The 27618-nt window shown below is 31.7% G+C and overlaps 2 protein-coding genes and 1 pseudogene across 8 annotated transcripts; all 3 read left to right on the plus strand.

Moving 5' to 3' along the window:
• Window positions 1-424: 424 nt before the first annotated feature.
• Window positions 425-3721, plus strand: LOC111294695 (non-specific phospholipase C5-like; annotated as a pseudogene).
• A 2455-nt stretch (window positions 3722-6176) lies between these two features.
• Window positions 6177-10642, plus strand: LOC111295430 (non-specific phospholipase C3-like). Its single transcript, XM_022888919.2, has 4 exons — window positions 6177-7091; window positions 9109-9515; window positions 9760-9930; window positions 10022-10642. Exons 1-4 carry the CDS (start codon window positions 6460-6462, stop codon window positions 10348-10350), a joined length of 1539 nt encoding a protein of 512 aa, XP_022744654.2. The 5' UTR covers window positions 6177-6459; the 3' UTR covers window positions 10351-10642.
• Window positions 10643-11083: 441 nt separating this feature from the next.
• Window positions 11084-27205, plus strand: LOC111293603 (AMP-dependent synthetase and ligase family protein). 7 transcript variants are annotated; one of them, XM_022886383.2, is made up of 17 exons: window positions 11084-11428; window positions 11899-12399; window positions 13399-13595; window positions 14522-14725; window positions 16498-17220; window positions 17616-18301; window positions 19420-19495; window positions 19599-19685; window positions 21125-21168; window positions 23363-23471; window positions 24900-24959; window positions 25209-25293; window positions 25416-25480; window positions 25718-25777; window positions 26054-26098; window positions 26756-26865; window positions 26945-27205. In XM_022886383.2, exons 1-17 carry the CDS (start codon window positions 11128-11130, stop codon window positions 27171-27173), a joined length of 3582 nt encoding a protein of 1193 aa, XP_022742118.2. In that variant the 5' UTR covers window positions 11084-11127; the 3' UTR covers window positions 27174-27205. The 7 variants fall into 7 exon arrangements, 5 of the variants coding, with proteins under 5 accessions (XP_022742118.2, XP_022742119.2, XP_022742120.2 ...); XR_016327392.1 differs by lacking the exon at window positions 25416-25480; XM_022886384.2 differs by lacking the exon at window positions 24900-24959.
• The last annotated feature ends 413 nt before the right edge of the window (window positions 27206-27618 follow it).

Raw genomic sequence — 27618 nt, forward strand, 5'->3', positions numbered from 1 at the left:
GTGTATAACAAACCGGGTTTTTAAATTTTTTTTCCTCTATAACATATTAGACACTCCACATTAAAGATCTCATATTTATAAATTTGGACCGATCAGATTCTTACATTTACTGAATCCATATTCCTTTATGGTATCCGATCCTACAAATTAGTGTACGGATTTTGTTTTTCTTCTTTTAAATGGCCTAAATTTCACTTCACTTTATTCTTAATGATCCATTGAAGGATCTTGAATAGTCATTACTTGCAACTGGTTAAAATTATTTCTTCAATCAAACCTCCACGTAAAATGGATGCTTGAGAAATGGAAAATGAAGACAGTTTTGGAAGTCCATTTCATTGATATGCAGAAGTTATAATCAATGCTTTTATTTTTATGGTTCATGAATGTTCTCATTCATTATAAAGTAGGTCAATCCTAATCTATGGCAGCTAATAGAAAGAGGAGGCCTGGGAACAGCTTTCTGTACATTTAAGTACAGAACATTGTGATAACAGAATTCACATATCAGCATCTACATCAGGAAAATTTTCTTTTTTCCTAAGGAAAAAGAAATGAATTAAAGAGATAAGTTGAAGGTAAGAAACAAAAATTCAACACTGCAATTCAAAACTTAATATAATTGATTTATGCAATCACTTTTAAGAATTGACATCTAATAAATTTCAAGTTAAATTTATCACCTGGAACCTTTTTTCCTTTGAGGATGCGGCCTGTTTTGTATAAAAAAAATTCAACACTGCAATAATGGAGGAAACTTTGCTAGCTGTTCCTTGCAACTTGATCATAATAAAGTTTGGTGAAAATTTATGAAATGGAATCCATGGAGTGATTTTCCTACAAGGGTGAGCTCCTTGGAAGAAACAAAACATCTGAAAAGAAATTGGATTGAAATTTGCCATGTTGCCCGACCACCTGCTAATTGTTAGTTCTTTTCTTCCGTCTTTTGAAAATTATTTTGCACTTGAAACTAAGATTTGTGTCCAAATCCGGGTTAGCATTTGCTCACCCTTGACTTGGGATTGATTCATGTGTGTTAGCTTAAAAGCAATGCTAAAAAATCTTATTCTGACTCTTTAATTTTGTAATAACAAGATAAAAAAAATTTAAAAAGGTTGGAACTTGGAAGGAAGTTGGGTTCTGCAAATGATATAAAAAATATATAAAAACAAAATGATTTAAAATTTTGATAAAAATTGTATATAAGTTCTATAAAAACAAAAAAAAAAGTGTTTTTAGTTAATTGTGACATAATAATTTTATTATTTTACATATATTTGATATGAAAAAATTAAATATAAATATACAAATTATCAAATTTATTTTTTTCTCGACAAAAAACACTATATAGACCTTTTTAAAAATAAAATGTTTAAAGTGGATAGATAGTTGCTATAAAAAACATTGTTAGATAGTGGTTGATTATCTGTTCATTTAGATTGTCAAAAGTAACAAATATACCTAATGGGACATACCAAACAAAATTTGTCAGAAGTTCCATTCCCTTTCATTAATTATTTTTATTAATCATTATATTTAATTTTGATAATACACTCAAGTTATCCTGAGCTTTTGTTTGGACTTAATTCTCTCTTATAGCAATTTATTAAGGGCATTAATAGTGGATCAACTACTTTTTGATGAATTCTTGTAAATAATAAAAAAAAAATTCATCTCTTTATCAACTAAATTAATTTTTGTGGATCAATTACTTTTTGATGTATCACTAATAATCATTCACTTATGAGGTTTATTATTCATTGATGAATCTCACATATATGAAGTTGATGATAATAAATTTGTTAAAAAGCAGTCTACAACTTCACATAGTTAGCGTCTGGTGAAGGCAAAATATATTAATTATTTTCAAATATAATGAAAGAAACGCTCACCTAACAACTGATGATTCTCAAAATTTTAATCTTCATTTTTCTTCTTTTTCATTTACTATCATTTTTTTCGCGTGAAGAACCATATGAATTGATGCTGATTCAATGGCAGGACTTGTTTTCTGTTTCTATGGTTTACATTTACTGCCTTATTTTTTAGTACAAAGGAAGATATAATGTGGGGATAGCAAAATAATGATAATGTTGATATTTGAATTTTAAATTTATTGAATATCACCTTTTAAGATGGTTATATGAAACAGTTAAGTTTTGAAAATGCCTAAGAAAATGATTTGAGTTGTGAAATTATCCTAGCAATTACTGCTCAGCCTATTCTAGATTAGGCGCATGGATTTATCAGTTCAAAGTCATTTTTATGATTTGATTCATAAATTCTTATGATTTTATGAGCATAATATGATACAGAACTTGAAATCTACTTCTTTATGTAGATTAAGCTTGCTTGATTTATGATTTTATCTTTGGATTAAGACACAATAGAATAGGAAGCTCCCCTGCTTTTTTTTGTCAGGAACCTTAGAAAATTGAAGTACTTAAAAAACTTTTATGAATATGATCTACATTTGAAGAAACATTGTGCAGAAGGGAATCAAACCAAACCATGTTGTTGTAGAACACAGATATATGGACCTCTTAATCGGTGCCTGTACATGATGATCATCCGTCCCAAGATGTCTCAGAAGGCCAAAAATTTGTAAAGGAAGTTTATGAGGCACTAAGAGCAAGCTCCCCGTGGAAGGAAATGTTGTCAGTAATTACATATGATGAACAGGGTGGATTTTATGATCATGTTCCAACTCCTACAACTGGGGTCCCTAGCCCTGATGATATAGTTGGTCCTGATTCCTAAACCATATAACTTCAAGTTTGACAGGGTTGGAGTTAGAGTTCGTGCATTTTTTATTTTGTCCTGGATTGAAGCAGGAACAGGTAAATCCTGTCTTTAACATGAGGTAAATTAATGTTGTTTTTGAAGCTGTAACTTCTGGAGATGTCATCAAATAACTGTTGCTAAAAGAAATTTGCAGTGATACATGGGCCTTGAGGGCCATATCCTACTTCAGAAATTTTTTTTTTTTAAACATAAGAAGGCTGCAGCCTGGAATAAGGAAAAATATTGCAGTTGCTGAGATTTGAATCTAAATACCACCAATGGATGCATAAACCAACTGAACTAAGCTTCTGTGTCATTTCCTCCTTCAGATTTTGAACATTCCTCAATTCCAGCAACTGTCAAAAAGATTTTCAATCTAAAAGAGTTCCTGACAAAGCGTGACGCATGGACTGGCACTTTTAAAGGTGTTACGAATAAGAAGGGCCCAATAACAGATTGTTGAGGTAAAACTGATATATACAAATTGCAGTTAAATTACCTGAACACGTGAAAATGAGAGATACTGAGGCTACAGAGAGAGCGAAAGTAAGTGAATTTCAAGAAGAAATAGTACAAATGGAAGCGGTATTGAACGGAGACCATGAAAATGAAATTTATCCATACAAGCATGTGGAGAGCATGACAGTGGTAGGGGCTGTATAAATCTATTAGATAGTTTTCTTTAAAAAGTGACTGTATAATCAATTAAAACAAATTTTGGATTCAGTAATTATATTTCTCATATATATATATATATATATATATAAAAGAAGGCTTTACTGTAATCTTGAAACCAGGATATATATATTTATTAATTTCTCCCTGGATTGGATCCAGCAGCTTGTGAGTAAGACATGTTAAGGAATTCTTGTTCCAGGCTGCTGCTGATAAATTTTGCATTGTTGATGAGGCCTTGATCAGGGGCATTGGAGATTAGACCATATTCCAGCCAATCTGCATCTAGATTCTTGTGTTGGCAAACCTGCTTGCATGTTCATGAATCAAGATCCTAATAATATATTTTCCCATCTGAGCTGTGAATCAATTAATTTCACCGGGTAATATTTCTTTTTGGTCTTGCACATTCATTAGGGGCACAGACAATATTCCATAGAAGACATATTTTTTTTTTTTACAATCTACATGGAATCCGATATTAGGAATCAAAATAATTATGATGATTTGATCGATTGTTTAATCAATAATCCCAGATTAGAAATCAGCGCATATTGAGATATTTTAATTTTGAATTAAAACAAATATATTTTTATCATATTTTCATTGTAAAAAAAGAGTACATTAAATTGAACCCGAGGTTTACATTTTAATTAGTTATTTTTAAAAATAATTAATAAATCTCAAATTTAAATTTTATTATTTGTAATTTTTTTTAGACTGCAATCACTTTATATATATAACTGCATTAAGTTAATTGAAATTAAAAAAAAAAACTAATTCAATGAATTTGGAGGCTTAATCTCCATATTCATTTGTTATTTCCTACATGATAAGAAATTTTGAAATCATTACTATTTATTCCATTTTAATTAGTTGTTGATTTACGTAATAAAAATTTTAACCATGTTAGAAAATATTAAAATGATAAAAAAAAAAAAGCGTGTCAGCTTATGCAAATTCAAATCATTGTAAACTTGAAAAAAAAATAATTGTCAAGGTAATTTCATGGTGTAACAAAAAATTTTGCCTTCTTCAATCAAGCATATTCCTTAAGAATTAAGAGTTACACAAAACTATACTAGTTATCCGATCACAACAGTTTAATTTGCATCTTCAAAACATGTCATATTAAAAAAAAAAAAAGAGATAAATTTATAAAGTGGAAAAAACATATGCAAAATCTGAAAATTTTAACTTAAATAGCATAAAATGATATATAATAATGCAACTTTAGAAAGTAGACAAATATGCTGCATGTGAAGCACGATGCTAGTCCATTTAAAAATAACTCCATGCACACTCTACAGCTAGTTGTCCTTATTATATATGCTTATTTTTTTTAACAATATTAAAATTTTTTTTTCATACTAATATTCTTTACCAATAATTAAATCAATTGGACGACCCTTCTTTTATTTCTTTTTTTTTTTCCAATTTTTAATTATATTCCAAACCCAAATTAAACGAATAGCAAATACTTTATTTGTTCTTTGGCATAATGTAGGCAATTGTTAATTAATTAAATTTTAAAGAAAAGAAAGAACTTTGTAAATTATGATCCTTGGGTACATACTATTATTATTATTATTTTAGAAATATAATAAATAGTAACATTTATTTTCATCGGTTCAAAAATTTTTTCATTTATATTTATATAAATATAAGGAAATTGAAAATGGAGGAGAGGTTTGGACTTGCCTTAAATCTAATAAAGAAGGATAACAATTTGTACTAAACTTACTAAAGCAAGTGTGATTTGATATAACATCATGAGTACGTAATTTTAAACTTTCGTAAGTTAACTTTATTCGGACCATTACCCAACAAAAGAAAAACTTTATTTAGGACAAAATTTATCATCAATTTTTACGTAAAAAGAATATATATATATATATAATTATCTTGATTTATGTTACAAATTCATTGAATCAACTTTTGCTTGTTGAATTCATAAAAAAAAAAAAAAAGAAATAAACATTTTCATGTTGGAAAATCAATTCACTGATCTTCAATGCTATTCAAATGCAAAAGGTGGTGATTTCATGTGCGACAAAGTATATTAAGAATCATACCCTAATTCCACTTTTTCTATATTAAAGAAAAATTTACTGCAGAAAAGCAAGTTTAGGAGATAAAGTAAAACCCATGTGCATGAATAAAAAGTTAAACAAAAATCAAAAGAAATTAGTAAAGAAAGTCATAGTTTGACGATAGATGAAAAGAATATTACACATGTTGATTTTTATGTTAAAATTAGTCGCATTAATCATTTGAATTAAAATTGAGAATCAAATTTTAAGAAAAAACTCAAATGAAATTTTTTAGATGAAAGTTATAAAATTTTTTATTAAAAATGATTAAATAAAAATTAAAATAAAAAATTAAAATTGATAAATTAAAAGATTTTGTTATATAAATTAAGAATATAAAATTTTTTTAAAAAATTTATATATATTTTAAATATATATATTTTTAATAAAAATATTAATAAAATTTTTATCTCTAAATAAATATTAATTAAATTTAAATTAAAAACAATATTTTTAATAACTTTTTTACGTAGATTTTTACATTAAAATTTTTCAATTTATTGATTTATATTTTTATTAAATTTTTTATTAAATCATTAAAAAAATTCATAAATTTCACTTTAAAAATTTCATATAAAATTTGTCCCAAACTTCATCTATTATTTAGTTTCAATGGCTCAAACACAAAAATACAACTACGAATTTTCAAACATCAATCTCTTATAAACATAAAACACAAACATAGCCATAAAAAAATAGCTTGAAACATTTAAAAAAATAAAGAAAAACAAGTTTTTCTTGGTTTCCCATTTGTATATTATTCTTTCCTTAAACAAAACTTCCATTTCTGTCCTCTCGCCTTGATTAAATCCTTATTCATATATCAAGTCCTTTTAAGTGAAAAACCAGCTCATTCCATATTGCCAAAAAAACCAAAATTCCAACAAAAAAAAAGAAAACAACAACGATGGCAGCTGAAACAGGCTCTGCTACTTTATTTCCAATCAAAACAGTAGTTGTTTTGGTTCAAGAAAACCGTTCCTTTGACCACATGTTAGGCTGGTTCAACACTCTAAACCCGGTAATCGATGGCGTGACAGGATCCGAATCCAACCCCATTTCCACCTCGGACCCCAACTCCACCCAAGTCACCTTCCAAGACAACGCTGGCTACGTTGACCCTGACCCTGACCACTCTTTTCAAGCCATTTATGAACAAGTATCAGGCAAACCATGGGATACCAACAACCCGGATCCGAACCCGGAGATTAAAATGAATGGTTTTGTACAAAACGCCGAACGTACAAAGCCAGGGTTGTCCGAGACTGTCATGAATGGGTTCAAACCGGAGACCATTCCGGTGTTTAAGGACTTGGTGACGGAGTTCGCGGTGTGTGATCGGTGGTTTGCGTCGAATCCGGCGTCGACGCAGCCTAATAGGCTTTTCGTACACTCAGCTACGGCGCATGGGGCCACCAGCAACAACACACAGCAGCTTATCGAAGGGTTTCCTCAAAAAACTATATTTGAATCATTGGAAGAGAATGGATTTAGCTTCGGGATTTATTATCAATCTTTTCCATCTACTGCTTTTTACAGGTAATAATTCAACTTAACTGCTCTTGAATTTTTAATTTGGAAGTTTTACATTTAAGATTATAAATAATTTTTTAAACTTTTAGTGATTAAAATTTAAATTTTAATAATATAATTAAAAAAATAATTAAAGATGAATATGAAACTGTAAAATGATATAAAAGCAGGCTACCAAGATGGGATATTGAAGTTTGAAAATTGAAATCATAGATAGGGAACCACTAAATTAAGAAGTTGAATAAAATTATAGATGGGGAACAGTGTTGTTGTTTTTATCTTACTTCATCCAAAAATAGGGATTGGCAAGTTTTGTCAAATTTAGATGAGATATTCAACGCTGCAAGTTTAGGATTTTGTTGCATTTTGCCAACTTCCAGATGAGGTTAAGTCGGTCTCTCTCATTGCTGCAATTTAAAAGTTTGTTTGCAAAATGGTGGTTTAGTTTGGCAATAACTCTGTGACGAGCCCATGGTTTGGTGGAGTTCTCACCATCTTGTGCTTATCCAAAACAATCACGATTCAATTATATTCAAAGGGCTCATATATTGAAAAACTATAAATCATGCACAACCACTTTCTTCTCTATGCTTATTATCTTAATCCGAACCAATTAAAAAGTCTTGATAGGTCATTCACCTTTTTTTTTTTTACACAAAAATATCGGAATTTAAAATTAAAAAAATTATAGATATTAAATTTTTTTTGAAAATTTTAATTTACCTTCATATAATAAATTCCAAATATTTTTTTAAGATTCAAACTTAAATTGATTTGTTCGAGAACCATGTACAAAATTTACATCACGTTGAAAAATTTGTGGTTTTTTTTTTTACCCAAATCATCGTTTTAAACCAAAATTCTTTTTTTTTTTTTGGGTAATTTTGTTCCTGGCTTTAGTTTATATGATACCAACTATAATGTTAAATTGAACTAAAAATTTGATTAAATTTTTTGGTATAATTATTTTTTAAAAATATATATTAAATTTGATATTTAAATCTAAATATTTACAATTCTTTTTATTATTATACTGAGAAATTCATTATAAAAAAAGAAAAAAACGTGATGCCTATTTTTTTTATAGCTTTTAGTTTGTTGACTAAAGTTCTCCTTTTTGTGGCCAGGGATTAGTTGACTACTTATGAGTTGGTGGCCTTGCCTGCCCAAGATGAGAAAATTTATTTCCCTGTGTCCTTATCTTATCTTTTCATGTGATAGAATTTTTAAACATGTTTATTTTCATATCATAAAAATTAATAAGAAAACCTTTTTTTTTTTTTTTTTTTAGGGTCACAATAGCCCAAGAAAAGCGCCGACTTAGGTCAAGCTACCCCAATTAAAATCATTCTCAACACAACATGGGTCTCTTTGTCTTTATCTGGTGGGACACCCTCCCCTATGTATTCGAAAACATTAAAAGAATCTTTGAAATATTGACAATAAAAAAATCATGTTTGGTTCTTGAACATTAATCAAGTGTACGACATTTTCAAATTTAATATTAAAAATGGTTGATTTAGTTTTTTTTTTTTTTAGGTTCTATGGTTTTTTTAAGGTGGATTTTTTTTTATTTGATTCATAAGATTCCTCGGCTTATGGGTGCCATTTTTTTTAAGTACATGCCATGTTCCCATTGGAATTTTCTTGCTTTTGTATTAAAAAATTTAATTAAACTATATAAAAGTTACATATATCAAGTAAATTAAAATTTACATATATTTTTTAATATTTAAAGTTATCAAAATTTAAATTCTTATTATTAAAATTAAAAATTCAATACTTTATAGTATCAAATTATGCGATTATTGATAAATTAAAGTTTGTATGTTTATGCATACTTCTATGCATAAGAAAGAGTTTGATTATTTGACTTAAAGAGAAAAGATCAAAGGAAAAAAAATCCCAAATCTCAAATCCAAAAAGAAACAAGAAAAGAAAAGGTAAATCAATCTTATTATTGATCAGAATTAACTTGTACTGATAAAATGATTTTGTTATATATTTATATTGAGAATGCCAGGAACCTTAGGCAATTGAAATATGTGGACAATTTCCATCAATATGATCTAAGCTTCAAGCGGCACTGTGAGAAAGGGAAGCTACCAAATTATGTGGTGATTGAGCCAAGATATTTTGACATTTTAACAGCTGCTGCAAATGACGACCACCCTTCCCATGATGTTTCGGAGGGCCAGAGGCTTGTGAAGGAAATCTATGAGGCACTTAGATCAAGTCCCCAGTGGAATGAAATCTTGTTCTTGGTTATATATGATGAACATGGTGGTTTTTATGACCATGTCCCGACGCCTACCGGCGTCCCTAGTCCGGATGATATTGTTGGTCCTGAGCCTTATAATTTCAAGTTTGATCGCCTTGGTTGCAGGGTTCCGGCCATTATGGTTTCTCCATGGATTGAGCGTGGAACAGGTAAGTCCAACTTTCCTACAGCATTTTACCATGCACCAATGCAAGTTATCTGTAATTTGATTGTTCTAAGTACAATTAAAATCATTGAAGATTTAATGCAAGTTAGTTCAGTTAGTAAAAGGAGTTTCTTTTTCTTTTTGACAAAAGTTCAATAGCATTTTGGAAGTAAAATCTGAGGAAGAGATCAATTTGAACTACCAATAGAATGGTCTAATTGAAGCTATATTGTTTCATCAATATTCAGTGCTGCATCGACCATCAGGGCCAGATCCTACATCAGAGTTCGAGCATTCCTCAATTGCAGCAACACTTAAAAAGATTTTCAATCTCAAAGAATTTCTAACAAAGCGGGATGCATGGGCTGGTTCCTTTGATATTGTTGTGAATAGAAGCACCCCAAGAACAGATTGTCCAGGTATTAAGCAATCAAAACTCTTTCCTACCGTTTTTTCTTTTTTTTTTTTTTGCTCATAACCTGATTGAAAGCATAATACACACAAATGTAGAAAAATTGCCTGAGCCTGTAAAAATGAGAGACACTGATGCAAACGAAACCGCGAAACTAAGCGATTTTCAAGAAGTACTAGTACAAACAGCAGCAGCATTGAATGGAGATTACTCGAAAGACATTTATCCATTCAAACTTGTTGAGAACATGACAGTCTCAACTGGTCTCAAGTATGTTGAAGATGCCTTCAAGAAATTCTGTGATGATGGGAAGAAAGCAAAGGTAATCAATGGAGCAGAGGATTCTGTCTCTGCTGATGCACCTACTAGGACAACTACCAAAACTTTCATGCAGAAACTCTTCTCTTGTTTGGTCTGTGATAACTGATTCCCAGTTTCTATCAGTCTTTTTCTACATGTTATGCATTATAATTTTGTGCTGCAATTTGAAGAAATTTGGGATATTTTTGAAGGACCATTTTTTTTTTTGCTCTACTTTCTTCTCCCTAACCCAAACTTCTTTTAAAAAAAAAAGATTTCTTGGCTTTTTATGTAACCCTTGTTGTATTTATAATATTTATTGTAATCAAATGTATTGTAAGATTTAAATTGTTTGGCACATTTCAATGTACTTAAAATAAAATGTGTTAAAAAATTTATTGTTAAGGGCTTTGCCAATATTTTCTGAGTTTTTTGTGATATTTTTTTTGTAAAACATTAAGCAAAGTGCCAATTTGGTCTTTTTCTTAACAAATGACAACAAGCAGTTAGTATTACTAATCCGATTGGACGACAACATTATAGTCATGATTTTTTTATATTTAAAATTATCAAAATTAAAAATTTAATGTTCTATTAATAGCGTTGCAATTTTTCATATTCCTTACATTACTAAAATAATTTATCAATTTAAATTACAATTTATCCATCAACCTATCTTCTATGCAATATATGGAAATTGACTGGGAAAAAATTCAATTTTAAAAAATACGTTTATTATTTTTATATTAAAAAAGAAAAAAAATGAAAATTCTAATTTGATAGGCCCGATAATTTTTTTCGTGGTGATGCGCCCCAATTATTATTTCAACTATATAATCCACTAAATCCATGCCTTTTTTGACCTTTTTCTTATTTCATTTTTTTAAAAGCAACAGAAAAGAAAATGGCATGGGACGAGCAGGAGATGCAACAGCGGCATTGCTGCATATCCCACGAATTTTACAGTGCAGCGAGCAAAAACCTGGAAAAAATAGCCGTTATCCATGCCTCATCATCCAAGCCGTTAGATAGTGGCGTCCAGATTGACAGAGAGTTGATCAACGGTGGGAATCCTCCGGTGTACAAAGGCGATCAGTGTTTCACTTTCGCTAACCTTTTAGCGTCCGTTGATTGTCTCAGTTTTCGTCTACGTTCCATTCTTGATGGTGCCGATGACCCTTACTTGGTTAAACCCCAAAACCTAGGTAATTTCCTTTTTTTTTTTGTTATGATTTTAATTTTGTTTTTATTTAATGACATTCTGCTTGGGTGTTAGAAAAAGACTCGATAAAAATTACAAAGATGTTTTTTTAAATTAAAAAATGCGTAATTTAATTTAATAACTTATTAATTTTTGATCAATTATAGTTTTGTTTTTTATTCTTTGCTTCTTCTTTACTGTAACTTTCGATATAGCAAAGAGGAAGTATGAAAAATAACAACCAAATGGAGAATAAGAAGCTTAGTGAAAGGAATTTTAATTTTGCTTCTTAATTTTTATATGAATTAATGAAATAGGGTTTGATTATATATAATGTTAATAACGACTGCAAGAAGAATAAAGAGAGCAAGAATTAATTGGAAACATCAAGACTTGTTCACAAATTTTTTGTTGTTTTGAGAAGGAATTGATTTTTTTAATTAACCTTATTGGTCGTAATCTATTTCATTGAAGGTGATACTCCTAATGGCAAGCATTCTTTGCCTGTTCAAATGTCTGAGGCTTCATTGAATTTCATTCGAGGAGTTGGTCTGCATACTGAACATGAGAATATGTATGTACCTAAGATAGTTGGTCTTTTCATGCCACCTTCGGTGGAATACGTAATATCTGTTCTTTCTGTTTTAAAGTGTGGGGAGGCTTTCTTGCCTCTTGATCCTTCATGGCCGAGAGATAGAATATTGTCGATTGTGGATTCTTCAAATGCTGCTCTTGTTGTAACATGCGGATCTTCATTTGGGAAAAGAGGTTCTGAGCCACTTGATCAATCACATTGGCTCTTAGAATGCAGTTGTCCTGTCTTGCGCTTTTCAATGGAGGAAAGTATTGAACAGCATAATATTCAATTGAGTCTTGTATGGCCTTGTGAAAATGAAAGAAGAAGATTGTTCTGTTATGTAATGTACACTTCTGGATCTACTGGAAAGCCCAAAGGTGTATGTGGCACAGAGCAAGGTTTGTTGTTATCACAAATTGAATACTACCATAGTGTCTATATACAGCTAGGCTGCTGGCAATAGTTTATTGGTCTTATCTATTGCATAATATGAATCTACATTTTCTCTTTCATCTTGTCAATGATAATAACTTCTTCTTCTTCGAAAATGTGACTGTTTCACCATATCCTTGTTCTAGTACACTTTTAAGAAAAAACCTAACTTGATTTCTGCAATTAATTGGCTAGACAAAATTAGATAGAGCTGATAACCTGATAGAGACTTCCTGAGTACTAATCCTGAGAGATTAAAGTGATATTTCATGGTTCACAATGCCATTAGCTACCTTTCTCTTTCTTACAGTCTTAAACCATCCACTTTAGCTTCTATGGGAAGCAGTCTTTGGAGCTTGTGTTTTGTTGAACTAAGGAACAAAATAAGTTAAGAAATTTTGGCAGTAATCGGTATTGGATAACTGGAGGTAGTGCATTTGGATTTAAATACAATTTACTCCATGATTATGTTCCCATGAAATGCCAATACAATTGATGCTGTATTTTCTTATCATGTTGTTAATAGATTATTGTATGGTTAACCAATTAATCCCTTCATCATTTTGAGATACCATATATCCAGAGCGTTTGAATGAGGAAAAGCTTAGTTTCCCAGTTCTTTTGATTGTGATGTGCTACAATATAACTCAAACCAGTAAGCCTTAATCCTAACCCAGTTGGCTACAAAAATATATTTTCCCCATCCTGTTAAACCCTGTGATCTTCATTCTGTATCTACCTCTTTTTATTTGCATCATTGCATGAAGAGAGGGGGTTTAAGAGAGATCAAACAACAAAGTGAGGATATAAAGTTTATGTATTTTGCTCTAAATGATACTTTCTTTCCTGATGAAGTGCCCGTTTAACATCCTCAATTAAAGTTATTTTCTTTAGGTTAGTTATTCTACTATTGCTTTTGCATGTGAAGTTCAATGTGATGATGCTACCTCCTCTCCTAATTTAAGGTCTTTTAAATCGCTTTTGGTGGATGCAACAACTATATCCCATGCATGAAGAGGAACTTCTGTTATTCAAGACATCAATAAGCTTTGTTGATCATCTGCAAGAATTTCTTGTTGCTTCTCTTACTGCTTGTACACTGGTCATACCTCCTTTCAATGAGCTAAGGCGAAATGTTTTTTCTATTATTGATTTTCTCCAGGTAACCATTTTGTACTTCCTTATCATCCTCCTAGCTTTCTTAAGTTAATAGTTGAATTCACATTGTTATATAATGACTGCTCTTCTTGAAATGCTGCAAAAGTTATTAAGTTGGCATTGAATGACTAAAACTTTTGCTTTTCTCTTTTGTGCTGTAGTCATAGGCCTATTACAAGACAAGTCATGAGCTGAAGAGAACTCTTTGTTCTTTAGTGTTAAATTTTACTAGATGGTTACCTAGAAGGCTAACATGGCGATTTAATTCTGGTCTTGGCAGCAAACATGTTATCATTTTCACTACTTAGGACTTTTAATGCAATCAGCTGTCGATAGCTTGAAACGATTGGGTGGGATGGTTGAAGCCTTCTGAGTTGAGCTGTCATTAGCTTGTTAAAGACATTTGTGATTTGGTGAAAGTGAATGATCTTAGGTTATACTTGTATGCTTGTATTGATATCCTTATAAACTTATCAACTCCTTGAACAAATTTACCACATAAAGTATGTGCATGAAAGTAAAAAGTAAGATTGATAGAAAATTGAGAGAATATGGAAAAAGTATGGATTAACAAGAGATATAGTTCAGAAAAAAAATCTGGAGGATGTGCCCTAGAAAATAGATGTACATCAAGAAGAACATGAGCTAGTTCTTGTGGTCCTCTGTGAATATTTTCTTTGAATTAAAATATGTTATAATCAAAGCGACCTGGTATTATGTTCACAGGGTTTTGGCATGAATTTTGTGGAGTTTCTGCTTTAAGTAACTTTATTATTTAAGATATCTTTTTTTAAAAGACTGATCTTTTTGCTTCTTCTCTGTTCTGGATGTGATATGTAAATATTTCCATTTACCTTTGCTTGTTAGCCAGTCAAAGTATTAGTGATTTTTCAACTTATTTGGTATTGAGTATTTTTGATGCTGTTCCAGGCTTACAGCATTAATAGGCTCATAGCTGTTCCTTCACTTATGAGGCTGATCCTTCCTGCCATGCAAAGTCAACACAAAATTCAGATTTCAAGTTCTCTAAAATTGTTAGTTCTAAGTGGTGAAGTCCTTCCCTTATTCTTGTGGAACATGCTTTCCAATTTATTACCCAAGACCTCTGTTCTGAATTTGTATGGGAGCACAGAGGTATTATCTCATTTTAGGTTGTTTCTACTTCAACAGATTAAATCATGATGTTTGGCCGTATTCGTGTGATGAGGAAGTTGATAATTTCAATCCATTACTTAAGTCTTACATGCATCTTCATGATCTTTTGTTGTCACTATCAATTTGTTATTGTGCCTTATGTAATCGTACATTCATTGTTAAGGTAAAGGTTATTCTTTTTCCTTTGTGTCAGAGGCCACCAAAGACTCCTTGTATATTCCTTTCATTCTTTTTCCTTTATCATGCTTTTTTCACATAAGTTGACATTGCTAATGTATGACAAATTATAAGCATTGAACTGTTCATGTGACTGTATTTAATGACTTAAGAAATGCACCTACCATCTTTGCCTTAATTTTTTTTTTTTAATCTCTGATATACTTTTATTAGAGCAAATTACATAGAAATCTTGAGATTTAACTATAATTGCAAAGAAGGACGTTAGTTTGAGGAAACTACATCCCGATATATTTATTAAACCAAATCCTTCATCGTTAGTTTCTTTGCTGAGCACTTTCTCCCTCTCCTTTCAACCAAGACAAACCACTAAAGAGTTATTTTATGGATACCAACTCATCAAACAAAGCACTTATTTTATGGATATTTTTCTCTTCTTATTTGGCTGTTGGCGTTGAATTTTGCCATGTGGGTTTTGTAAGAAATAGAAACACGAATGAAGTAGGCCCTAATGAGAAGAGAAAATTTGAGCTTTGCTTGTTGCACAATAAGTCTTGCTTGCCATGCTTTTAGCCTTAAAGAATTTCGAGATTTTTTTTTTTTTCATGTTGTTTGTCTGGAATTTTGTTTGTTTGAATTTGAATTTGAATTCTTTATTATACAAATTTAGAATGAAACTACTTTTAAATATGGGGGATATCTAAAGAGTTCCAGTTGGGTTCCCCCTTATACCAGCTATTTTTTTGCAAAACTTTTTTGATAGTGTTAATATAACATATATTAATATCTGAAAATTATTTAAGCTTTTGAAATAATTTTTATGGGGTTTTTGATTTTTCATGTGCTCATATATAATTCTTTTGAGTGCTCATTTTTACTTAACAAATAATTGTATGGCATAAACAACTGTAGATATTGCTCTTCTCCAGTTTTTTTAATTACCTTTTACACAAGTTTCTTAGAAAATTTAACTAAGTACCTCAAACTTGACTCCTCAAAATCTGACTTAGCAAAAATGAAAATTTGCAGCCAATATTAATTTTTCACTTTTTAATAAATTTGCTAGTTGATTATTCAGTTGCTTAAGATATATATATATATATATATATATATATGTGTGTGTGTGTGTGTGTGTGTGTGTGTGTGTGTGTGTGTGGTTAAAGAAAAAGAATTCCAATTTTTGGCAATGTAGCCTTTGCTTAGTTTTTTTTTTCTTGCCACAAATTTTCTTTTTTGCTTTGTAAATTTCTTCTGTCTACACAAGCAGAGAAGAATAACTTTCTTTCCAATTGTGCTTGCCAATATCGTTTCCTAACAAAAGGTTATATTGAGTATTAATTGAGGTATACATAATGCCTTGTTGGCGTTTTAACAGCTACACATGGCTAGTTTTATTTGTTATTTGCTGACCAAAATTGTGGACTGGAATGTAGATTTATCATACTAGTGTCCTGTGTAATTAAGGTAAAACCTTAAGGAATTATGTGTAATTTACCTGATTTATTATTGTCATCATAGTAATTATTTCTGTAGCACTCATTTCCATTGGCTGACATCTGAACTTCTGAATTAAGGTATCTGGAGATTGTATGTATTTTGACTGCAAGAGGTTGCCATCAATTTTGGAGATGGAGAAACTAAAAAGTGTTCCAATTGGTTTGCCTATTTCTAAATGCAGTATTGTACTTATTGGTGAAACCGGTAATCCTAATGAGGGAGAAATATACATTAGAGGTATCTGTGTTTCTACTGGATACTTTTCTGAAAATGCTATTATACCTTTGAACAATGAAAAGTTGCACCAGAATTCAATTTGTAAGTGTTCTATGGAAGAGTGTGGAAGTCAAGTATATTTTAGGACTGGTGATTTTGCTCAACAGTTACCAAGTGGTGACTTGGTTTTCTTGGGGAGAAAGGACCGTACCATAAAAGTTAATGGCCAACGCATTGCTTTGGAAGAGGTAGAAAATACACTAAGGGGGCATAATGATGTCGTGGATGCTGCTGTTATATCTCATAAGGATCAGGGAGAAGATGCACTCTTTGTAGCAGTCGTAGCATTAAGAGAGAAGGAAAAGTCTGGTGAAATGTTTAAAACGTCCATCAGAAGCTGGATGATTAGTAAACTTCCTCCAGTCATGGTTCCCAGTCGCTTTGTCTTTGTGGAATCGCTGCCAATGTCTTTCAGTGGAAAAGTTGACCTCTCACTATTGGCAGACTCAATATTCTACCACAAGCATGTTCAAGATGAGATTAGTGACATTGGGGGTTGCAATCTCATTCAAGTTATAAAAAAGGTTTGCTCTGTTTCTACTTTTTCCCTTTTTTTTTTTTGTGGCACCATGATTTCCTTAGTTTCTTCCTTAGGTTAACATCTTTGGAGAAATTATTGGAAGTTTGTACTGTGGATGTATCAAAAATAAAGGCAGCCATGTAGAGGAGGGACCCCATATGTGAATTTTCATATAGAGATTAATTTAATGATTTAGACTAAGTATTTACAGTGTTTCTTCTTTTTTATTTTTAACATTGGGTGAAGGAGTTCATTATTTGAAAAAATTTGATTAATCTTGAAGTCTTACTAGTTATGTTGCATGAATGAAGAAAGTAATAATGAATGCTTAAATATTTTAAGCTTTGATTCAATGTGCTCTGTTGAGAGGATTAAGCTTATTTTATGAATATTCTTCAGGCATTTTGTGATGCTTTGATGGTCGAAGATGTTTCAGATGATGATGATTTCTTTATGATAGGTGGTAACTCCATCGCTGCAGCACACGTTTCTCATAATCTTGGGATTGATATGAGATTGTTGTATACCTTTTCAACTCCATCTAAGCTCCTAGTTTCTCTCCTGGAGAAAAAGGGACCAAAGAGTACAAATTTTGGAATCAATGATATCCCGAAATCGATTATGGAACCAGACAAGGGAGATGTATTTTCTTTTCTTGAATCTGAAACTCCTAATCCCCTTGGCTTAAAGTTAGAAAGAGCATTGTCATGGACTCCTTATGAAAGGAATGATGATCAAGCTGTTAGGTCTAAACGATTGAAAGTGGATTCAAATAAATATTATGTTGCGGAGCCTGTTCATTTGTTCAGTGGATGTCCGTGGAATTCTGCATCAATGCCCAAGTCATGTTCATTTAGCCGCTGCAACAGGGTTATGCTTGAAGATGGATACATGGTCAATGGTACCGGGCAATTAGCTCAGTTGGTGGAAGTTTCAAGAACTAGAACAGGATATATGCTAGAACTGTGGAAAGTTCACATGGAGTCCTGTGTTGATGCCTCACCACTTGTCGTGTTCAAAGATTCTGATATTTATTTATTTGTTGGATCTCACTCACATAATTTCCTCTGCGTTAATGCCAAAAGGTATGGATCTCACTATAGTCCCTTAGAGAAAAGAAATGAGTTAATTATATAATCATTCACTAGCATATCTTTACAACTACTTCATTTTATAATTGACTCTTATTATTAGCTTCAATTAATTTAGACCAATTTGAAATTTTCTTATTGCTGTTACAATATTTCATTTCAGCTCTAGATGTACTCAATCACCATCTTCCCCTTTAAGAAGTATTGATGTATATGGTGTTACGGTGGTCGTTCTGGTTAATAGAAACAATTGTTTAAGTTGATATGTAGCCATTTAACCATAGTGAATCCCACATTTTTGTGTTAACTGAAAATTAGAAATGTGGAAGTGATGAATGAGATACGCCCAATATGAATGTACATACTCAACTTCAATATTCTTTTTCACCGGTCAAATGAAAGTTCTTAGTAATTCCCATCTTTTTTGTTTTTGGGTGTTTTTCTTTTTGTATGTGTGTTTTATTTCAAAAACTTAATGCTTCAGTTCTCTAATAGTTAGACATAGGAAGCAACCAGTGTGGAAAATTCCTGAGATTTATCTGACTAAATATTGTTGTCTCTCTCATTGGAGATGTGGCTTCCTTGGTAACAAGAGCTTCATGGATGACTTATGCTGCAGCTGGTTTTATTCATCATCAAAATGCTCTTGAAAGTAAAGGATAAGGAATCATTGATTTATGGACTAAATATATTTCATGGTCAGAGATGTTGACTTATGTGTGTATAATTGAACTTTTGAGAAATCCTCTACTATTGTTATTTCCAAGTTATTACGAACATGATATATATATTCTATGGAACCATATACCAGACTGCCCGTATCTTATATTACCAACTTTTGAGGGCTGTTAGATTAGAGATTCTAATTCTAAATTGATGGTAACTGTAGTATTTTTCATCATTCAACACAGATTGTTTTATCTAATAACCAATCCTGTTTATTGGGCAACCTTTCTAATACCCTCAGAGTAAAATTTGCTAGATGATCATCTGAAAGATTGGGGAGAAATTTAGGAATTTGACTATGCATGATGAATTAAATATTTGAACATTTCCTTATCCGCTATTCATGTTATATCTCAACCATTGTAATACTACTTAATCTGGTTTAGTGGTTCTATCCAGTGGGCAACCAGACTGCAGGGACGAGTAGAAGGTTCTGCAGCAATTGTTGGTGACTTCTCTCAGGTTGGTCATCATTTCTTTGTCTGTTGTTCTTCACCATTTAGATTCCATTTGCATCTGAGCATTAAAAGATTTTTAATGTTTCCTGCATGCTTGATTTCAATAGGTGGTTGTTGGATGCTATGATGGGAACATATATTTTCTTGAATTTTCCAATGGAAACATCTGTTGGACTTTCCACACTTCTGGTGAGGTATGTTGTTTCAGAAGCTTTACCATGTTTTCAGTTTTTCTTGTGTCTGAGATAAATGTGCATTGATCAGGGAATAGGTTTTCTTGACACTTAGGAGTGGTGAGCTGGTTAGCTTGTTAGCTTTTTGGTCCATTTGGCATCCTGTTTGAGACATTTAGTGCTTACAGTTTTCTTTTGACTTTTCCTTTATTTTTTACTTATTCAAGAAAATTTTGTTCTGAAAAGAAAAATGAAATAGTTATTTTGTGTGTATTTTTTTAGTATATTGCAGATACGACTTTCTGATATTTAGGGAGCATTACATACTTGGAAACTTTGTAAAGTTTCTTATTTGATGATACCCTCACACTGTAGCCAACCAAATCTTTTAATGAGATTGGGATTAAATAGATGGGAAAAAAGTTGATAAATTCTATCTTGTTGGCTATTGAAATGTTAGATGCAATTAGGCAAAACCATATTGGTGTGTTCTTTTGATTTTCAAGCTTAAAGTGGGAAGATTTCCATGGAGATATTCAGGGTTGGATGGACTTTACTAGCTAGTCTATACTATATTGTTAGGATCTTTTAAAATATTCTTGACCTACTAATAATTTTGCATTGAAACTTTAAAGCTTCTTATATGTATATCAACAATGTTTGTCAATGATGGTTTATTTTTGGCAGTTACAGTGGATATAAATTTACTCTTTTCATGTCTGCATGAAAAGATCAATGTTTGTTTGAACTTTGAAATGGCTTGATGCTGTTGAATCATACTGAATTGTGCTGTTGAATCTTTTTTTTTATTTAAATTGCAATCAAGGGTCATAACTCAGACTGTGCTAATTAAGTATAGTTAAAGTTAAATGAGACCTGTTTACTCAGCCACCCCTACAAATTTCATGATGGTTTATTCCTTCATATCCTATTTGTTGGATGTGAAAAATGAATAGAACTGTTACATGAGGCTGATGTGATCATCATCCTTAAAAATCTCAATAAGTGAAGGCTCATTTTTGGCTTCATAACCTATTTTATGGGACATGGTAATGTATAAGATTGGAAAAAAGGAAGAAAACTTTGATGATAAGTCTTATGATTGACTCTAAAGGCCTTTTGCGATTAATGATTAATAATAACTTAAATATGCTTGTGCTCTATCTTTTAGCAATATGGAGCTTTTTTAAATTTAATCACTTGTCTTGAAAGAATTGGATTAGAAATAATAGAAACATTTAATTGAAGCTGCAGTGTTTAAGCTTCTCTGTTTTTCCCTCACTTGTACGCTTTCCATCATATTGAAACTTTAATCTCATTTTTCTTCGCTGAGAATTGATGCTATATTTATACAGTTCCTTGTAAACCAAATTCTGGTTTTTATTATACTTAGTAAACATTTTATTCCCTTCCCTGATGCTATTATTGTTGTTGAACTTTTGTTTTGTGAATGTTTTCAGGTGAAATGCCAGCCAATCGTGGACATATATAGGGGATTGATCTGGTAAGAGTTTCTCTGTTTCATGATTTCTTTTATCTTCACCATACTCCTATTTTCATTCTTTTTCTTTAATTGTATAAAACCGCTCTATATTCCTTAAGCTAAACCAATTTTTCAGGACTATGGTTTTCTTCATTTGTATCAGATAAGCATGGATCTGTAGAATTTTTTCCTCATGAAATTGAGTTGGAATGATAACAGTTTTACCAACATCAGTGTCTGCATTTTGGATTGTTAGTCAACTTCTATTTTTTGGATAATTTTTGTTTTATTATCCAAGAAAGCAGGAAACCTGCTAAAGTAGTACATACAAACAAAGTCAATGACTGCCCCCTATATCAAGACCCCAGTTCTCACATAAAAGATTGTCAATCAAATTCGGGAAGCTTAAAAGTATTTAATTCTTTATTGTGGTTTGATACTTGATAGTCTTGTTCTCTTTTCTATTGGGTGATTACTTAATCATCTTTTGTAATTATGAGCAAGCATTTAAAGGTCTCATTGCTGGCACTATTATCCATTTGTCGTTTTTGTTTTGCTATGTGCAATTTAAAGTTTGGTTAGTAAGGAGTCCTATTTTTAAGAAGTGATCTTCATGATCAAGATGGTGACAATATAATGTAGCTATCTAAACTTGGAAGTCCTTATTATTTGCATATGACTTACTTGAAAATTTTCAAGTAATTCTAGAGAATGTGAAAGAAGATATGTTTCAGAAAATTGTGGATGTCAGCATGTACGTTGCTTTATGAACAGTGTTTGGTTAGGAAAAATTTCCATTTTTCTAGGTTGATAATTGTGGCTGGGGTCTTAAAAGAGAAGTATGGCTGGGACTTAGGGTCTTACTGTATACTAAATAATTGGAAGGTGGTTCTTGGAAGAAGTTTCTTTCTTTTCTATGCAGCTTTAGAAATAAAAAAGGTATGTGTCAGTGATTGCTGCTTGTGGAGTGAGTGACAGGTTTGATATTAGATGTATTGTTGATGATTTCCTCTAGGAATTTTGGATTGTAACTACATTTTAGTTTCTCTATTGCATTTCCTACTCATCAGAAGACATTGACTATTTTGTTATGTTATTAAAAGGTGATAAGTCTTCCTTTTTTTCTTCTAACCTTGAAAGTATCGATAGATACTATCGAAGAACAGATGCTATGAATCAATTAATCGAGTTCATTTTGCAAAAACATCAGTGGAAAAAGTGATCTATTTGTTGTCATTTATATTTATACAACAAAATATTATGATCATTAAGGATTCAACGGGACCGTTACTCACGAATCAAACAAAGAGAGAGGAGGCAGGCTCTGTAGAGTTCTTACACTTTCATGCCTATAACTTAGTTCATCCCATTATTACATATTATAGGGACGAACCCAATCCAGAATATGAGTTATAAAAGAAAATACCTATTAAAACAATCACAGAAATACCAGTTAGCATACCTATTATCCAAGGAAAAATCCTTCCAGTAGCATCAGTCATTTATCCCGCTTCCTTCCACATTTCATCAAGTGGTCATGCTAAAGACATAAACAGTCATAGATAATTATGAGATATCATATGGATTTAAAATCAGTTTAAAGAGTCACTCTTTGTTCAATTCTCCAGTTAGAGGGAGCACATGCCTAGTAGTGATTTCTTGATTCTTGCTGGAAATGCTTAAAATGCTCATTGTCAACAACTTGACATGAAACCCGACCAAATGAATCATTTTGTTGGAGTGCTGTTTCTTGATATTTGGTTAATGGTTGCAATGTGGTCACTAATACCACATGAATATCAATTATTTTGATTTCTATTGCAATATGGTCTATCAACTATCGTGTTGACAACTTGTACAACCGGTACTTTGATCATCTTAATATCATTGTTGTCATTAATGCCATACGGTATCAATTACTAGAAATTTGTTATCATTTTAAGTTTCAAAATTAAGTCATATTATTTTCTTCAATTTTGATATTCTTGGACCATTTCCAATATCCCCCTAAATTTTGATGAGCTTTCTGTCCTTATTAATTGAATCATGAAATTTATGCGGGTCTTCTGTCCTTTACCATGAGGTGTAATCTTGCCCATGCATTATGTGTAAACTGGACTACACTTTCCTTGTTTCCGTTTCAATTTATTTGTTCTTTGGCATCATTAGTTTGACCATATTTATATGATCTAATCTCTGAAAGAACTATATGCAGGTGTGGGTCACATGACCATAACTTATATGCTCTTGATTATAGAAATCAGTGCTGTGTATATAAGCTTTCTTGTGGTGGTAGTATATTTGGGTCACCTGCAGTTGATGAGGTAAGGGTTTGCTTTCAACTTACAAGTATATATTAAACCTTTAATTTCATTTGTCTGATGGAATAGTTTTTGAGCATCATATATGGTCAATCTTCAAATAGTGTCTTTAATTATTGAATTCTTTCTAACCACCCAATGGTACTTTGTGTGCTTTAGAAGCTATGCGGTTTTCTCATATCTTATTTCTCAATCTATTGCCTTTTTTCCCTAGAATATGACTTGCATTACATTCTTTCATTTATTTCGTTGTAAATCCTGTCCGTTGGTTTGTGGCATTTATATGTGTAATCTCTGGGTAATTTCACTCAGTGGTATCTTGATAGAGAACATCATAAGTTTATTAATGATATTATGGATTTGTTCTTGTAACCGGCCAGGAGAAGAAAAACTAAAACACTGCAGAGGAAATAGAAATTATATTCAGTATTAGAAGGATAGAAATTACAACCCTAGTTGGGAAAAGATCCTCTTTGCTACTTAAAAAGTAATGGAAGTCTTCACTATTTTATCTAAGGGTAAATAATGCACTTTCACCTATATATATAGTTTCATAGGCTGTAGGCCAAGCATAAGATCTCAACCCCTTTATTTTAGGAACAAAACAAACTAAGCCGAAGGAGAGAATCAAGGAAATTCAATCCTGTTTACAGCTAGCAAATCAAAATAAAAAACTATCCAAAAATAAATTTAAATGACAACAGGATATCTGCCATCTTCTACAGTTCTTAAATTAGAGGCTTTTTTTTTTTTTGGGAATTTATTAATTGCTTAGAGTGATACAGTACATAGCTCTGAAACAAACTAATACAGGGATATATCCAAATTCAGCTCTGATTCTAATTTTCAATACCATGGGTTAAAAGCTACTGGGGCAGGACTGGATAACTGGGTTATGGTTACTTTATAAATGGTTTAAAAGGGTTTGCAGGATTCTAGTCTACGATCTTAGGTGTAAAAACATTCTTAATGTTTTCGCATACATAGAGCACAAAGGACATAGCTTATTTGTTGGAATTAGCCTGAATTCTACTTTACTAGAGAGGTTATTTCTAGATAAAATATTTTGGGTGGGTGGTCAGGGTCAGGGAATTAGCAGTATACGGGTCTAAGTAGCTCATCAGCAAATTTTCACAAATGGCTAATGATCATGTAGGGAGCTTGAACTAAAAGCAAATAGAAATTGCATTACTACTCTTATTAGATTTTTGTTTTGTTTTATACTTGTAGGGAAATCTGCTGTTCTTATTGTTTGACTCATGAAATCTGTAGTATGATAGATTGTACTGTTCTTTCTTCCCCTAACCTATGGTTGTATATATTATGAATAACTTTTTTGTTCAATCACATTTTATATTGGACTATAGATAAGTCAATCACTCTGTGTGTTTATCATCACTTGGTATACTTTGTGGTTTATATTTCAATTAGGAACATCATGCACTTTACGTGGCATCTACTAGTGGCCGTGTGACAGCCATATCAATTAAGGTACAACAGTTTGTGACTTCTATCATTTTCTTGGAATAAACCGTACATTCTTAAAGGGTGTATTTGCTTCAATAATAGCAAAATTTGCTTTCTTTATATGAAAGGATGTCTTAAATAACTCTTCTCTGGACATGACATAGCTGAAGATCGTTCTTAGTTGAATTTATAAGTAGTTACTGCCTTTATCATTCTACAGTCAACAAGGTGAATCACTTTCCCTTTCGGGTGTCCTATGCTCTTTAATTACAGGAGTTGCCATTTTCTACTTTGTGGTTGCATGAACTTGAAGTGCCAGTATTTGGGTCACTTTCCATCAGTTCACCAAATGAATATGGTACTTTTCTGTGTTTTCTCTTTTGCCAATGATGTGATAAAATTCTTTCTGATAGTTGGTCCTTCTATGGTATTTGTCTTTTCATGTGCTATTTTTAATTTATTGATCTTGTTTCTATGTAGTTATTTGTTGCTTGGTGGATGGGCATGTTGTTGCGTTGGATTCAAGTGGATCCATTATTTGGAAGGTTCACATTTAAAATCCATCATGCTTGTTAATAGTTTAAAATGTTGTGACTAATTAGGGATGCAGTTTGTTTTTTACTAAGAAAATACTCCTGGTTCTCTTCCTAACTTATATATGTGATATGGAGTTTTGTCTTGCACAATGATGTTGCTTTTGCTGTTTTTATCACTTTCATGCTGACTATTTTTTCTTCAAAAGCATTATTATCTTTCTCCTTATCAATTATTTTCTAATGCAGTGGAGAACTGGCGGTCCATTATTTGCTGGAGCTTGCATATCTTCTGCACTTCCTTCTCAGGTAATGCATCTATTGGACTTGAAATTAAAATTTGTCAAGTTTATTATAGACTCTAGATGGTGAGTCTTCGTCATGATTTCTGTGGCTTGATGCTAGTTTGAGTGTTGGGGAAAGGAGTTGAGTAATTTCACTCGATTTAATGCCCATAGTTTCTTCAATTATATCTATTTATATCATTTTGTGATTCCACTTGTAAATTTTCTAACTGGCACAGACCATTAACTTGGTAGAAACTTATGGTTTGGCTGAGATTCTGTTTCCTTAATTGTCCTGCAGGTGGTAGTTTGTTCCAGGAACGGAAGTGTTTATTCCTTTGAAATGGTAAGGGTTAGAATTGATTTGGTGTGTGTAGATAAGAAAAAGTTAAATTTTCACCACCACTTATGACACTGCTTTTCTGGTTCAAGCACCACTCCTTTTCTGCTTTTTTGCAATGACTTGAGGATTTAAGCTCATGCCTGCAAAAGTGTCAGAAAATCAGTCAGCAGTGCTGATCTAGTGATAATTATTACTCCATCCCAATTGAATGTCTTGTCTTCTATACTGAGATGTGGCTAATTCACCTTTTTTATTTGAAATTGATTCACATATTCAAATACTTTCCTTTTTTCCTTAAAGCCATTAAATCTTAATATTAAAGTGAATTATTAAAATTTCAATGCAAAAACCTAAAGTCAAAGGTTTCTCCTAAAATCTGTTTCCAGCTGAAGTAATATTATTGTTTTACATTTTATCAAAGGTAGCCTTGTGATGGATTTTGTATAGGAAGATAAGTACAGAGGTAAAGATTTTGAGCTCTCTGCCTGTCTGTTATTCATCTGTAAAGGCTCAAACTGAAATAATGTTACCAAAAGAAAAAAAACCCGGTGACATCAGTTGATTTGACAAAGATTTGAAAATGAAAGAGTTTATGTTCTATTTTACTTCTGTTGAGATGATTTTTTTCATGACATTAACCACTACGGATGCTCACTTCAGGAAAAAGGTGAACTACTCTGGGAATTAAATCTTGGAGATCCAATCACTGCATCTGCTTATGTTGATGAGAATTTACAGCTGGTATCAAATCCTTCGAATTCAGTTGACAGGTAAACAAACTGCAACAGATCTTATCAGATCTTTTGCAAGCATTTTTTCTTAGTCAAGTTCATTTGCTATACTTTGCAGATTGGTTTGTGTTTGTACAAGCTCTGGAGGCATATGTTTGCTTCGAATCAACTTGGACGAAGAGAAGGGTAATAATCGAAGAAAATATACGGTGCAGGAGTTTGCAAGGCTTAAGCTAGAGGGGGAATTGTTTTCTTCGCCTGTGATGATCGGTGGCAGGATTTTTGTTGGGTGCAGGGATGATTATTTGCACTGCATCGCTGTTGAAACCCATGAATTAGTTGGATAATATCAAGCCAAGGTTCATGTTTGATGTTCAGATCTGGAAAATAGGTTTATATTGGCTAACAGTTATCCAAAAATGTCTTAAATGCAGGCAAGTAGACACATGTTTGGAGTCGGTTAGAGATGGATTTGTAATGGTTACCATTTTTTTATTTGAAGTTGTCAGAATTTAAATTTTGATCGATAAATTTACTGAGTCCAGAACTCTATTAATAGATCATGTAGGGAATTTAACAACCTTTTAATATCAAACAATTCTTAAGAAATTCTTGATAATGCCATCTAAGTGCCACAAGCTTACGGAAAATTGTAATTTTGCCCCACTGAAATTGATTAGATATCTCATTTTAAATTCGATTATTTTATCGATTATATTACAAAACTAAAACTAGCAAAGATTTTAAGGAAGTTTTGCTTTCCTTATTTGAGAATTTATATTTTGATAATAA

The sequence above is a fragment of the Durio zibethinus genome, chromosome 14 (genome assembly GCF_047325235.1).
Source record: "Durio zibethinus cultivar Kanyao isolate XHJ-2024 chromosome 14, ASM4732523v1, whole genome shotgun sequence".
Classification (NCBI taxonomy): domain Eukaryota; kingdom Viridiplantae; phylum Streptophyta; class Magnoliopsida; order Malvales; family Malvaceae; genus Durio; species Durio zibethinus.

What these genes read in the sequence shown, in the direction of transcription:
- LOC111295430 (XM_022888919.2), top strand. Translation starts at nt 6,460, where the DNA reads ATGGCAGCTGAAACAGGCTCTGCTACTTTATTTCCAATCAAAACAGTA. An exon ending in CCATCTACTGCTTTTTACAG is followed by an intron (nt 7,092 to 9,108) that starts GTAATAATTCAA and finishes TGAGAATGCCAG; the next exon opens with GAACCTTAGGCAATTGAAAT. An exon ending in CCCAAGAACAGATTGTCCAG is followed by an intron (nt 9,931 to 10,021) that starts GTATTAAGCAAT and finishes ACACAAATGTAG; the next exon opens with AAAAATTGCCTGAGCCTGTA.
- LOC111293603 (XM_022886383.2), top strand. Translation starts at nt 11,128, where the DNA reads ATGGCATGGGACGAGCAGGAGATGCAACAGCGGCATTGCTGCATATCC. An exon ending in CAGTTCACCAAATGAATATG is followed by an intron (nt 25,294 to 25,415) that starts GTACTTTTCTGT and finishes GTTTCTATGTAG; the next exon opens with TTATTTGTTGCTTGGTGGAT. An exon ending in CCTTCGAATTCAGTTGACAG is followed by an intron (nt 26,866 to 26,944) that starts GTAAACAAACTG and finishes TATACTTTGCAG; the next exon opens with ATTGGTTTGTGTTTGTACAA.